The 13082-nt window shown below is 38.4% G+C and overlaps 1 protein-coding gene across 1 annotated transcript in view; it reads left to right on the plus strand.

The window, feature by feature from the left end:
• LOC130920381 (high affinity choline transporter 1-like) overlaps positions 1 to 13082 on the plus strand; it is a 41042-nt gene that overhangs the window by 3484 nt on the left and 24476 nt on the right. The window contains exons 2-4 of the mRNA XM_057843563.1: positions 5695 to 5895; positions 5966 to 6079; positions 6894 to 7049. Of these exons, the coding sequence (XP_057699546.1) occupies positions 5712 to 5895; positions 5966 to 6079; positions 6894 to 7049 (454 nt within the window). The 5' untranslated portion in view covers positions 5695 to 5711. The remainder of the gene's footprint in view (positions 1 to 5694; positions 5896 to 5965; positions 6080 to 6893; positions 7050 to 13082) is intronic.

Here is a 13082-nt window from a genome sequence, read left to right on the forward strand (position 1 = left end):
AGCAGTTCTTGCATTCAATGCTAAGGAATTCATAATAGCACGTCACTGAAGAAGTTAGCCTGATGGTGCAACTTCAACCCTTTCATGCCAAATAGTTTTTTTCTTCAAATATTTTTATTACATTCATATAAGATAAGGGTCTCAAACCTGTGGACTAGGGCCCAATTGTGCCCACGTTAGTCACGGGACAATGTTTTTTGACATCCAATTGTAGTATTAGTTTTGCGCGCACGTACTTTGCGATTGGCAATAAAAAACATACAAATTAATAGAAATTAATTAAATAATAATTATTTAATAAACCATGTGTAGTAAAATATATAAATAATTGTAAAGAAATTCAAATACATTAAATAAATATTAAAAAATTAAAAAACAAGTTGTAAAAAAAAAAAAAAAAAAAAAAAAAAAGAATAAAAATTCAAATTCAAATAAATGTAGCCTGTATGAATTTTGCTCGGAGCTTTCTGGAGCAGCAGCACAGTAGATAAATAAATGTCACGTGTCACTGGAGTGAAGTACGTGAAAATAACTTAATGATGCACGTTGATACAATGCACATAAGGCATCATTAGTTAATTATATGGACTTACGATCTACCAGCTTGTTGTCTCCTACAGTCTTCCAAAATTACTACTGGGTGACTGCGCTTTAGTTGTTCATTCACGGCTGACGTGCTGCCATGGCTTACAAGCTTGGCATTGCAGAGACTGCACACGACTGTACCCTCTTTTGTTTTGTTGAAATAATTCCATGCTTTGGCTACTCTGGTGCACGTTTTTGGCTTTGTGCCGATTTCCCCGCTTGCATCCCGAGTGTCCGCCATTCTCAACTTTCCACGCGTATATTTTTTCTAACCCTTCGTTAACCATCGACAGGATTGTGTGCTTGTCAACGTTTTTACGTCATCGATGACATCGACTAAGTCTAGTTTCACTGTAAAGTGTGTTTTCAAAAAAGTGTACAGAATGCCAAAGTACGAAATCAACATAGATAGGTGCATGCTTTTCCAATTTCTAAACTATTTTGGAAATTCTAACAAGAAAAAAAAAAACAATTAAAATGAATAATTGAGCTACAAATTGCACTTTGATTGTAATTGATTTATGCAAGTGCGTGAAACTTGTCCGAAACGCATTGTGACATTCCTAATTGTCAGTTCTATGCACCACTCTATTTGATCCTTTACTTTCCTAAACTGATTCCAAAATCATCTTGATCGGGTGATTATATATTTACAATAATTTTCAATGTGGTTTTTATGCTGTTTGGCCTTACGGGTATATTTTGCTGTAGAAAATGGCAGCAAAAGCCAAAGAAAAAGCTGGTCTGCTGAAATATTGCATGACTGTTAATTGACTTGATGTATTTGGTTAAATGGGTGAGGTCTAATGAATAACTCATTCCACTACTATACGTTTTCCTGTCATGATACAACAGTTTCAGCGAAGTCAGCACTGTTACTTTTTTTTATGCATGGTAGTAAAGCAAATGTGTAGAACAAAAACTTTTCCCTACCCCAACTGTTGCAACTGGCCAACATTAATAGAAAGCTGTGAATTTCACGAAAGCAACAATGAGTGATTGAGGTTCTACTGTTTTACTAGCGATGTGGTTTACAACACTCTTTTATTGGAATTTTGTGGTTGCTTTGGGCCTTACAGGTAATTTATAGCTCGCCTAAGATTTTTTTTTTTTTTTTTTTTTTTTTTTTTTGCTTTTTCGTCAGGATGTTAAAAAAAGGAGGCAGGGTGAGGAATGTGAAAGCCTATATCTCATTCTTCTGACAGCCAGGGTTCCTGTGACAGCTGATAAGCTTATTAAACGAAGTTTCAACCGGACTAAATGTTATGTGTAAACCATGGAAGGTCTCCTGGCAGATAATAGGCTTTATAACAAAACATTGTAGTGCGCTGTAACGCCTTCTAGGTCAATTGGAAGTCAATTTCAATAGTTAAAGTCAGTTACGGCTGTGTCGCTTCATAATTTACATTAAGTAAATCCATATCAAACCACAGCCTTATTTATTGGAACTATTTCATGCATGAAAGTACAGCAGAGAGAATTCTCACAGGCTGAGGGTGATTATACTGACAAAGGGCACGATTAATGGACATTATCCAATATCCATGCTTTCTATTTCAGTTCTTTTATCCCAGTTTTGTAGCTCGGCTAGGAGTTCTCATCACCACATATGGGTTAAAGATTAACTTGGCATCTTTTCAGACATTTTCATACGCTTTTGGATGAAAATATTGGTGTTATCCAAGTTAGATTACATCCAGACTTCAATTTTTCAGCACCTAAAGATGCGAAGGTACGGCAGGACGGCAAATGAAATGTGACTGAATCACTTGAAATACTTAAGGCAATACTTTTCTGTATTGTATTTCAAGAAGACTGAAACATAAGTATGTCCAGTCTTTGTGAGAAATGACAGATGATTCACAATCACTGGCTAGGTTTCACTGTGTGTTAGGAGTGGAGTGAGACAGGGAGTGGGACAGCAAAGGGAGGGAGACATATAAGGGGAGTCCCCCTCCTCCCAACTTCAAAATAGGTCCGATCCCCATGAAGGGATCCAGGCCTCACTCCGATGTGAAATATTTTGCATACATACAAGGACGAGGCTTTCAAAAATGCTTCACCATCTGAAAACATCTAAATGCATTTTTAAAAAAGGGGGGTGACCACTAATTTAAACATAATTTTCAATATTAACATTCACTATGGTCATCTTGTAAAAACATTCATGTAAATATGCAAATAACACACAAGTAACTAAGGAGCTGTAATAAAAATTGTTATTTATTTTCTTTCATGTTTCACAACCATCAAATAGTATGAATGAGTACATCCAGTTGAAAGATAGCTCAATGCAAAATCATGGCCTGAGTCCAATTATCTTTTAAATATATATTTTGGAGATTAATTGGTGAATCTTTCAGGAAAAACATTCTTTATTTTCCATCCCTTGATTCACCAGAGAAGTGAAGTGACTCAAAACATGCAATATGATGATTTACGTCCACAGGGCACTAGACCAGATTTTGTAAGGGCCTACTTACCATGAGGGCGTGTAAATGATGGCAGGATTTGCACAGAGGGTTTGTGTGTAGCTGCCTCACCTTTCTGAGCACATGGAAATTATTAACCATTATTGTAACAAGTGCAAGTTGTCTTTGTTTAAATACAGCTTTGGTTGACCAAGTGCTAAAAATATCTTCAGTGGAAGTATACTAGGGCTGCACAATATTTTAGGAACATTCTAAATGTATTGGTACATTAAAAAAATGCAGAATAATATACCCTCAGATCAGAAGGTTATGTTATGTACAGAGCAATGTTCCCTCTAACTTTTCATGTGTCTGAGCAGACACATAAGCTCCCTGAGCACACTGCGGACCACGGTGAGCAACATCAGATTTGCTTTAACCATAGGAAGAATCCTGTTTTGGCCTGGTTAGGGTCCAGTTGTAGAATGGTTGAGTTAACATAATGAACAACCACAATGGGAGTACAGTGTATCAAACTCCCATATTAAAACTTTTCAGAAAATAAGGACACTCAAAATTCCTATTCTCTATCTGAGCAGCAACGCTGCAAAAACATATCTCCTTAAAACAAGCTAAATTCCCTTGTTTTCGGTGTAAATCTACTAGAAATGGTGAAATTATCTGCCGGTGTGGCAAGTAAATTTTACTCAGATTTCTTGAAATAGGTAAAAGAGCTCCGTGAAAATAAATTTAAGGACTTAAAAAAAAGCTTGCTTGTCAGAAAGGTTATTAAATCAAAAATAAATATTTTTCAAAACATTATTTGAAAACATTTTTTCTGGATTTAGGTGAAAAATGATCAGCTTCTAGATATATGGGCTTGATAAAAACAGTCATATTTACTAAAAGGTAGTGGATTAATCTGACATAGTCATCTGTTAACGAGTCTTTAACACTCAAAACATGATGGAGAAAAGTATTTGACTAGATTTAAGAAAAGTTAAAAAGTTATAAATTTGCAGTGGACAGGTTAAAAAAAAAGGGGGGGGGAACTGAAAAAAAAATCAGTTTCACCGCTTGTCCCTCTATTTGCACGGACTCCGACAGCCATTCCATCTTTAAAGAATCACATTTCTTTTTTACTTTGGCTTTATGAATGTAGTATGGCTGCCCGTTCCTTTTGCCATGATAAGGGGTTAGCATTTGCGTGTCTTACCTCTGCCGCACTGTTGTTAGCTAGCTATCTTGGGCAAGGCACATATGCACAACACTGTTAATATGCTATGATTGGCAGCACAGCGTAAGTAAAGTGAATTGTATCATATTATTGGCTAGACACCTGTCGTTCCTTGAGTTATGTTGCAAAATGGTACAAAAAAATTGTTGGTCCAATTAACGAGATTATATCAGTTCTAAAATTTGATATTAATTAATACTTGCAAAGATTGGCACGGAATGTTGCTTCAGTAAATTAGCACAGAAGTCAACCTCACTTTTCACCAATGGGAGCGTCACGTTGGCGTATTGAACGCAGCAATGGGAGCGTCACGCTGCTGTATCGAATGCGCCGACAGTTGAACTTGTCGTGTTGCGGTATCCAACGCTCCAATAGGACTGTCGCGCTGACACATTACTACGGCGCTGATAGTGATGCTATGATACGTTTCTGTTGAATTTTATTTTGTGAGCTGCATAGATTTTCTTGTACGCTGAGCATGTGCAAGCAGCGCGCGATTGCGCATGGGCACAGCTTAGAAGGGAACATTGGTACAGAGCTCCTGTATACTGAGCTATTTAGGAAGTCTACCTGTATTTAAATGTAATGCTCGCCAAATAATCGTTAAACTTCTGGTAGGGAAATCTCGTAAGAAGAAAGATTGTGTGGTTTTCCAAGCAATTAAATAATAGTTTGCTGAAGGGAATTCTCGTTCCCCTTGTAATGTATATTTACTGCTCTTGGACTAGTGCCCGACTTTAATAGTTTTTGCTGTCTTCATTGCAGCTCAGTTTTAAACTGCAATAACTGGTGTTAAAAGTGTTTACAATGCATTTCTAGCGATGCCTCTATTGAAACCTACACAAGATTTTATTGCAGCCATAAAATTATTTTCTCAGTACAGTTTTGAACTCTGCAATGTGTGGTGTGAAAAAATAGCTGTACAGTACAAGCGCACACACACACACACTTGTAGATTCCTCGAGCCATATGAGTGAGTTTTTCAGGGATTTGTTGACTTTGGCAACAATCCCAGCATCTCGTCCATTCCTTCCATGCCTTTACATAAACACAAATGCATATACGCACTCATACAGTACATACTCTTCTTGGCTTGTATTTTTCAGTCCCTTCCCTTGACAAACATTTCCTTTTTTCCCCCTATACTCTCTCTCAAGTGAACATCCATACATTCTTTGGCTGCTGTAATTTGAGTCATGGCTAAACATTGTATGGCTTTATTTGTTTACTGAGCCCGTTCCTTGTTTTGTCCCCTTAAAAATGATGGTCAATTTATGTTAAGAACAAAAGTAATTAACGTTTTCTGATACTTTAAATCACTTGAAGTGATAGTAACTTGACCATAATAAAGAATGGGCATAGAATGGTCACAATGTTTTTTCAACCAAGTTAAAACAAATGTTTTTTGCACTTTGTGTTTTTTTTTTCTTGTGTATTTATGCGCCTTTCCTTTTTCAACAGAAAGGCAATTTTTAACCATGACTTTGAATGTACCGGGTCTGGTGGTGATGGCAGCCTTCTACCTGCTGATCCTGGGAACAGGCATTTGGGCTTCTATGCGTTCCAAGAAGGAGGAGAAAAAGTGGAAAGGAGATGGACTAGAGATTACACTACTTGCTGGACGGAAAATCAACTTGCTTGTGGGTGTCTTCACTCTTACAGGTAATAAAGTGGCACTTACTTTGTTTGAGGAAAGAAACAAAATAACTCATGTTAAAAACTGTCCTTGCAGCCACATGGGTAGGAGGAGGGTTTATCCTGGGTATAGCTGAAGCAACATACAACCCGACATTAGGAGCAGTGTGGGCTCTTATGCCGGTGCCTTACGTTGTTACATTCTTCTTAGGTGAGTGACATCACACAAACACTGAAGACAAAAAGTAAACTGTTAAAAGTAAACTCTTATGAAAGACGATAGTTGTAAACAAGTGTGAAGGGTTTGAAATTGACACCAGCAAGCAGCAGGAAATGCCAATAAAGTTAGATACTCATAGAAGCGTGTCCGGCTGTACATTATGTAACCTCTATACTCCCCTATGTAACTGTAACTTGATCTGAAAGTGTTTTTTTTAGGGGCCTCTCAGCCTTAATTTTACAGCATGTTGCAATAAGATAAAAAGCAGTTCAGTGCAAATTTTCTAGAAATAAGCACACAGTGGTCTGAAAACAATCTTTACAACTTTGTTCGTGTTGTTTACCACTGACAGCTTCTTTATAACAGCCCTAGGCTATCTTACTGAACCAACCTATAAAAGTGTTGCTTAGGTTAAAAATAGGATCAGGAGAAATTAGTTGAGGATGGTAATATGAGGCGACAGGTGCGAAGTGGTGACTTGAACTAAAGAGACCCCTAATCACAGAGATATATACACATTTGCAACAGATGACATGACCAGTACATTGGGGCAATGTCACAACGACCGACATCTTGCGAAAGTTATTAGAAATCATGAAATATAAACCCTGCTCTGTTCTTGACTGTTGTTGACTATGTGGTTGTTCAGATTATTTTTTTTCCTGAGAAAATGCTTGTTTTCTTCATGTCCACATTATCCAGAACCCCACACCTTGCTGTCTTTTTCTTTTCATCATTAAGGTCTTGTATCTTTACACTAATTTAAAAGCTTTATTTTGCACTAACACTTTCCTTTATACTCCAGGTGGCTTTTTCTTTGCAAAACCTATGAGAGAGAACAAGTATGTGACAATGATGGACCCATTCCAGAAGAAGTATGGGAACTTTGTGAGCAATGCTCTAATTCTTCCTGCTCTTGTTGCTGATGTGCTGTGGGTGGCACGCACACTTGTCAGCCTGGGTGAGTTCCTCCATACTGCAGAACTGTTGCTTATGTGTGAAATATGATGCGGACACAAATCTAGGCACACATTGAACACTGAGCAGGTAAAAAAAGACATAAAGTGTAATAGTCAATTTAGTATCTATGGAAGGAGTAAGCTAATCCAAACATTTATATATGAGAAGTTAGTCTGTACCATTGATAAAGTGGTACTCAACTGTGAATGGTGTATTCTGGGGTTATAGCTCTTGTAAGTATGTTTGCACACAAAACTTAATTTTCAGTATTTTTGTACCTTAAATTGAAAATATTTACCAGATTACTGGTGATTGATAACCATCCTGATTCCCTTGATGGACACATACTTAAAATAAATCAAGGACAGCTATTCAGTTATAAAGCCAAGTCATGCTGGATTCAAATGAGAATGCCAAGACACTTAAAATATATGAATATACATGAACAACACACATGTGTGAGCATAATACTCAAAAAGTTACGTACTAGAGTGACATTACATAGTGACATACAAGAATGTATTGTTATCTGGGATCACTTGACAGAAAATAAGTGAGATTCAATACAAATGATAACGCTAAGGACGTGATTGTCTAGGGTTCTTAGTACTGTCAGGTAGTCGCCATTTTGTGTATTGAATTGTAAGTAGTGGCCAGATTTGAACTGTCGTCCTGGCACCATCAAACGTGTAATGAGTCCTGAATACTTAAACGGCCACAAACTATATTGTCAAAAGTATTCGCTCACAGTCCGTGTGATTCGCGTATATATGTGACATCCCATTTTAGGCCTGCACAATATATCGTTTGAACATCGTCATCGCAATGGGCGCATGCGCAATTGTCACATCGTAGAAGGTACAATTGTTTTTTTGACATGTTAACTTAAAACTTACTACAAAAAAACAGCTTTACTTCATAAAAACAGCAAGTGTGCAGACCCTACATCCCTTTTATATACAGCAAGCCTGGATTGAACGGCATTAAATAAATTAGGATGTCCCCGATCCATCATGTGAGCTCGCCATTTCCAGAGGATCGGACTCGAGTGAAAAGGATCGGGTTTTTAATTTTAAAAATATATTTACATTTTTCTGCTTCATGCTCGTACAACGCCACAGCCTCTCACTCTCCCTCCTGCCAAGCAGAGAAAACTGTTTTTCTTTGTAACCAGTGCAGCTGGCGTTTGTTACTTAACCTTAACGATGATTGACAGATTTGTAGCTTTGATCTGGCCAAAGAAGCCGCCGTTGCTCGATCAAAGGCTTAATTTTGCCTTACCCAGTCTGAAGTGTGCTGTGCAAACTCATTCATTGTCAAGTGAGAGGTTGTTCTCAGCAGCGTGAGCATCAAAGCCTGAGTGAATTTGAGGAGACTCACTCAATGAAGCATTTAAAGAGCATACGACAGGAGAAAAAAAGTGTTAAATGGCATTATTATGTGAATTAGAATCATATTTTGAGACGATTCGACTATATACAACAATTTAGCAAAGCGCAGATGACGTGAAATTAGTCTTTTAATCTGCCGGTTAGCCACGCCTACCATTATACACCCTACTCACATGACGTCACAACCACACCCCCCCCCCGCCATATTGTCCGTCATCTCGTCAATGTTGATGCATTACCGCTACGTAAATTCCTCCTACTATGGCGTGTTTTTCTGCTCGTTAACATTAATAATCAAAATGGTGAAGGCGTGTGTGGCGGTCGGTTGCAATAACAGAGAAGACAGACGGAGAGACTTGAAGTTCTACCGGATTCCAAGAGACCCGGAGAGGAGAGCGAGATGGGCTGCTGCAATTCGACGAGAAAACTGGGCTCCAAACGATTACCACAGATTATGTAGTAGTCATTTTATATCTGGTAAGATGAATTTAATATATATTTAGAGGGTTTTGGGCTGACAACCACAATTAAGATCTTTGCTAGGCTAATCGCCGACAACATACACTCAGACGCTATGAAATACATTAGACTTGACAGTGGATGTTAGCAAGAACAAAATATTTTGAATTGAAAATTTCGTAACTCACCTTCCCGAGCACAAGATAGATTCCTGCCGAATTTTCGTGGACGAGGACCTGTTTCACCCAACCAGCAACGAAGTATTTATAAGCCTCCAAGCTCTTAAAGTTTTTCAAACTTTCGTGAGAATAGGCTGATTTTGTGTGGACAAGATAGTTGTAAATATCAGGGTAGCAGATGTCAGGCAGAGACGGCGAAGACAGCGGGTCGAAAAACATCGATTTAGGCATCAAATATGGATCTGGCGAATGGATAAACTGAAGCTTTTCCACATAACGCCTTTTATGCAACGCATCCAATGAGTTTACAGCGTCAGATAACACCGGGGCTTCCATGAATTGCTCTATAAATTGCACGACTAATTGAAACCATTGAGAATAGGGCTAAAAAATGACGGACAATATGGCGGCCGGATACAGCGACACGTCATTTTGTGACGTAGGTGAGTAGGGTCTATAGGGCTTTAGCGTCCCCAACAGGTGGATGACGTCAGCGGTAGACTGGGCTCATCGGTTTTACTATTCAGCCCATTGAGGGGGAATTATTCAGAACGAGGAAAACGCGACGAAGTGAGCCGCAAAATGTCATTGTTTCAGTCTCTCTACTCCAATATTTTAACAGGATATTCTTTTTATCCAAGTATTTTTCCCCAATAGCTATATAAATGGCTTGAGAAGGACCAGTCAGCCCGTCAAGGGGGAACTATTCACAACGAGGAAAACGCGACGAAGAGAGCTGCAAAATGTCATTGTTTCTGTCTCTTTACTTCAATATTTTTACAGGATATTCTTTTTATCCAAGTATTTTCCCCAATTTCTAAATAAATGGCATGGTCATGACAAATAACAGTCTTGTGCTAAATGGAATATGAAATAATAAAAAGGCATTTATTCAGGACGACATGGCAAAATTACTCCATAATGGTCAAAACTGTCGACTTCACCTTTACTGTCGCACCTCCCGAACGATATTTTATGACACCTAAATCGGACATATGTCATCTCCCTTCCCCGGCTTCGGAGAATGTAAACAAACCAAAAGGCGTGACAGCTAGCCAACATGCTAACCCGAACCGAGTGATGTTTCAAAGTCTTCGAAGCGGAAAATAACACATAACTAGCCTGGATTATTTGACATGACGACTGGGTTGTCAATTGTCTTTGCGGATCGGCAAACCGCCCAGCGGACAGCAATTTACAGTTCGTTCCCCGGGGCGGCTGCAGTTGTTGTGCAGCTAACGTGCTGCTAATGTGCACGAGGAGATCTTTTTACATGCCTATCAATGATCAACCGTAAGTAGTCCTTTATTTAAAGAAAGTTTGTAGTGTTTACTTTGTAATAGCTGTAGTAATATTTGACATAATACTAAACAAGATGTTTACTCACTTCCTTGGAAGTCCAATGGTCCCACAGTAGTCGGGCTTGTTTTGGCCAAAATCCACGGTGAATGGGAACCTTTTGAAACTCCAAAAAGGCGCATACGCCTCTCCCTCATACAGAATGATTTTTCTGCAGCCGTTTGGCTGGCGTGATGCGAAAAATAAACGTAATAATCCGCAAAATCAGCTGAATCCTTCATCTTCATACACAACAGTACGCTGTGTAGTGAAGAGGGCGGCTTCTACCGTACACGTCACAGCGCCCTCCTCCTCAATGCAAGACCGAAGCCGGAAGTCACTCATTTTCATGGCGCGGGATTCAAAAAAACTAAATAAATACAGCGATCGCTTCCACACACATCCAATCGGTCCATATCACTCAGGAGCATAAAATACTGCGTGTATTATGAAATAAACATGCTTTTTCGTGTCAACATGCACTTTAATAAAGACAAGCATTTTTGTATGTTATTCTTGTTTAAAAATTCACATTATGAAGGCGGCACGGTGGACAGTGGTTAGTAGAGGTGGGAATCTTGGGGCACTAACGATTCGATTACGATTCAGAGGCTTACGATTCGATTATAAATCGATTATTGATGCACCACCCCAGCTATTAACTGCTTTAAATGTTTTGTACATTAGTAACAAAAAATGTACAAAAATCCTCTCAGGCTTAAAAAAAGTACTATTTCAGTATCAAGTTAACCGTTCAAAACAGTAAAAAAAAAAAAAAAAAAAAAAGTCCCCATTCTGTATCAGCAGCTTAATACTACCGTAATTTTCTGACTATAAGCCGCTACTTTATTCCTTCATTTTGAATCCTGCAGCTTATAGTCCAGTGGGCGTATTTGTTGATTTATTTGGGTTAATAGGTAAATCTTTATTAGACAGCATAAGACAGTCATAATTATGACATTACACTATCATGGGCATTACTAAATGCTTATGACAGATGTCATTAAGTGTCATTCGGCAAATTATGTCATTAACGCCATTTATGTCCAGCTCAGATCTTTTACATCCATTAAAAAGTGAGATAGCAGGATAACACTAAATGACATCTGTTATTGGCATTAATTAATGGTCATGACAGTGTCATGTCATAATTATGATTGTCTTAGGACTTTAAGGTGCCACTGTCAAATAAATTGCAAATACATTTGCACTATTGCAGTCTGCTACTTTTCCATTCACCTGTTTTTATTTTGTGTGTTGTTTCATATTGTCAGATTTTACAGTTGTCTATTTCTATATATATTTATTTCTTTTATTTCATTTTTACTGCCACTGAGGTTAGAGAGTCACGCAATTTCAATTCTCTGTCTGTCCTTGCACATGTGGTAGAATTGACAGTAAAGCAAACTTTGAACTTTGAATTGTTATCAAATACCATAACTAGCAATTAATGAAACAACTGGAACAGTAACCGAAGAAATAATCAGCACAGAACAATTAATTTGGATTGTTATTAACATCTGTAATGCTGCAATGCATGCTAGGGGGCATGTCTAACAACAACAGTGTTGACAGCAGGTGGCAGTAGAGGTTGAATGTCTCCCCCAAGAGAGCAGTGATAGCCAAATGAAGCTTCTTGAAGCAATGATGCATGGTGGTTCATTCATGACAGTCGTATGATGCCGCTGTCAAAGTGTCACCGGTTAATATCTTTTGGTGTAAATATCCCATAATACAGTGAGGACAGCTATGGCTTGTAGTCAAGTGCGGCTTATCTATGAACAAATGTCGTTTTCGAGTCAAAGTTAGTGGGCGGCGTCTTTATGTACAAAATTACGAAAATTACGGTACATTCAATCAATTTAATGTTATGAATTAACCGTTAGCTGTTAAAATTGCTCCCTTTATTCTGTAATTTCCCTTCTGTCTACTTTCGACATGTGAAAGTTTTAAATTTTTCATCATTTAAAGATAGATTCTTGTCAAGATTTAGCCGCTTTAGGAGTATTTTAGATAAAAAGTTAATTAGGTTCGCTCCAGCCTTCCAGAGAAGTCTACTGCTTTAAGATGGCGGCTGTTTACTAACGCTGACGAGTCTGTCATTTCGCATCTAGTTTTTATATACATGTGCTAACGCCGCCGAGTCTGTTATTGCCACACTGTCATGGCATTGTGGCAGAGATTGGTGAGGTTCTACATGAGCTCTTGCGATAATCCGCTGTATTTTGTAAGCCATGTGCTCAGGGTCTGAATTTCCTCCGTCAACATGTTCTGCCAAGTCTAACATGTCCGTTATTAAATCCAGAGAACGCTTATGCAGAACATCAGCAATTTCTGCCACGCTGCCATCTTGGGAAGGAAGGAGCACGAGCTTGACTCCGGAGCCATGTAGCTTGACTCGCTCAACTCAAACCCCGCCTAGTTAACGGCCACCCACCGAGTTTGATGAGCCATGACGGATAAAATTATTTCATGCAGTCCAAGGGGAACGAGTGCAAGAATGAAATGAATAAAAAGTGAAATAAATAAATGTTGAAATAAATAATGACAAAAATAAATAAAATTTAAGGGTGTAACGGTACATGTATTTGTATTGAACCGTTTCGGTACGTGGCGCTCGGTTCGGAACGGAGGCGTACTGAACGAGTTTCTGACGTAATGTAACTC

Source organism: Corythoichthys intestinalis, chromosome 8 (genome assembly GCF_030265065.1).
Source record: "Corythoichthys intestinalis isolate RoL2023-P3 chromosome 8, ASM3026506v1, whole genome shotgun sequence".
NCBI lineage: Eukaryota > Metazoa > Chordata > Actinopteri > Syngnathiformes > Syngnathidae > Corythoichthys > Corythoichthys intestinalis.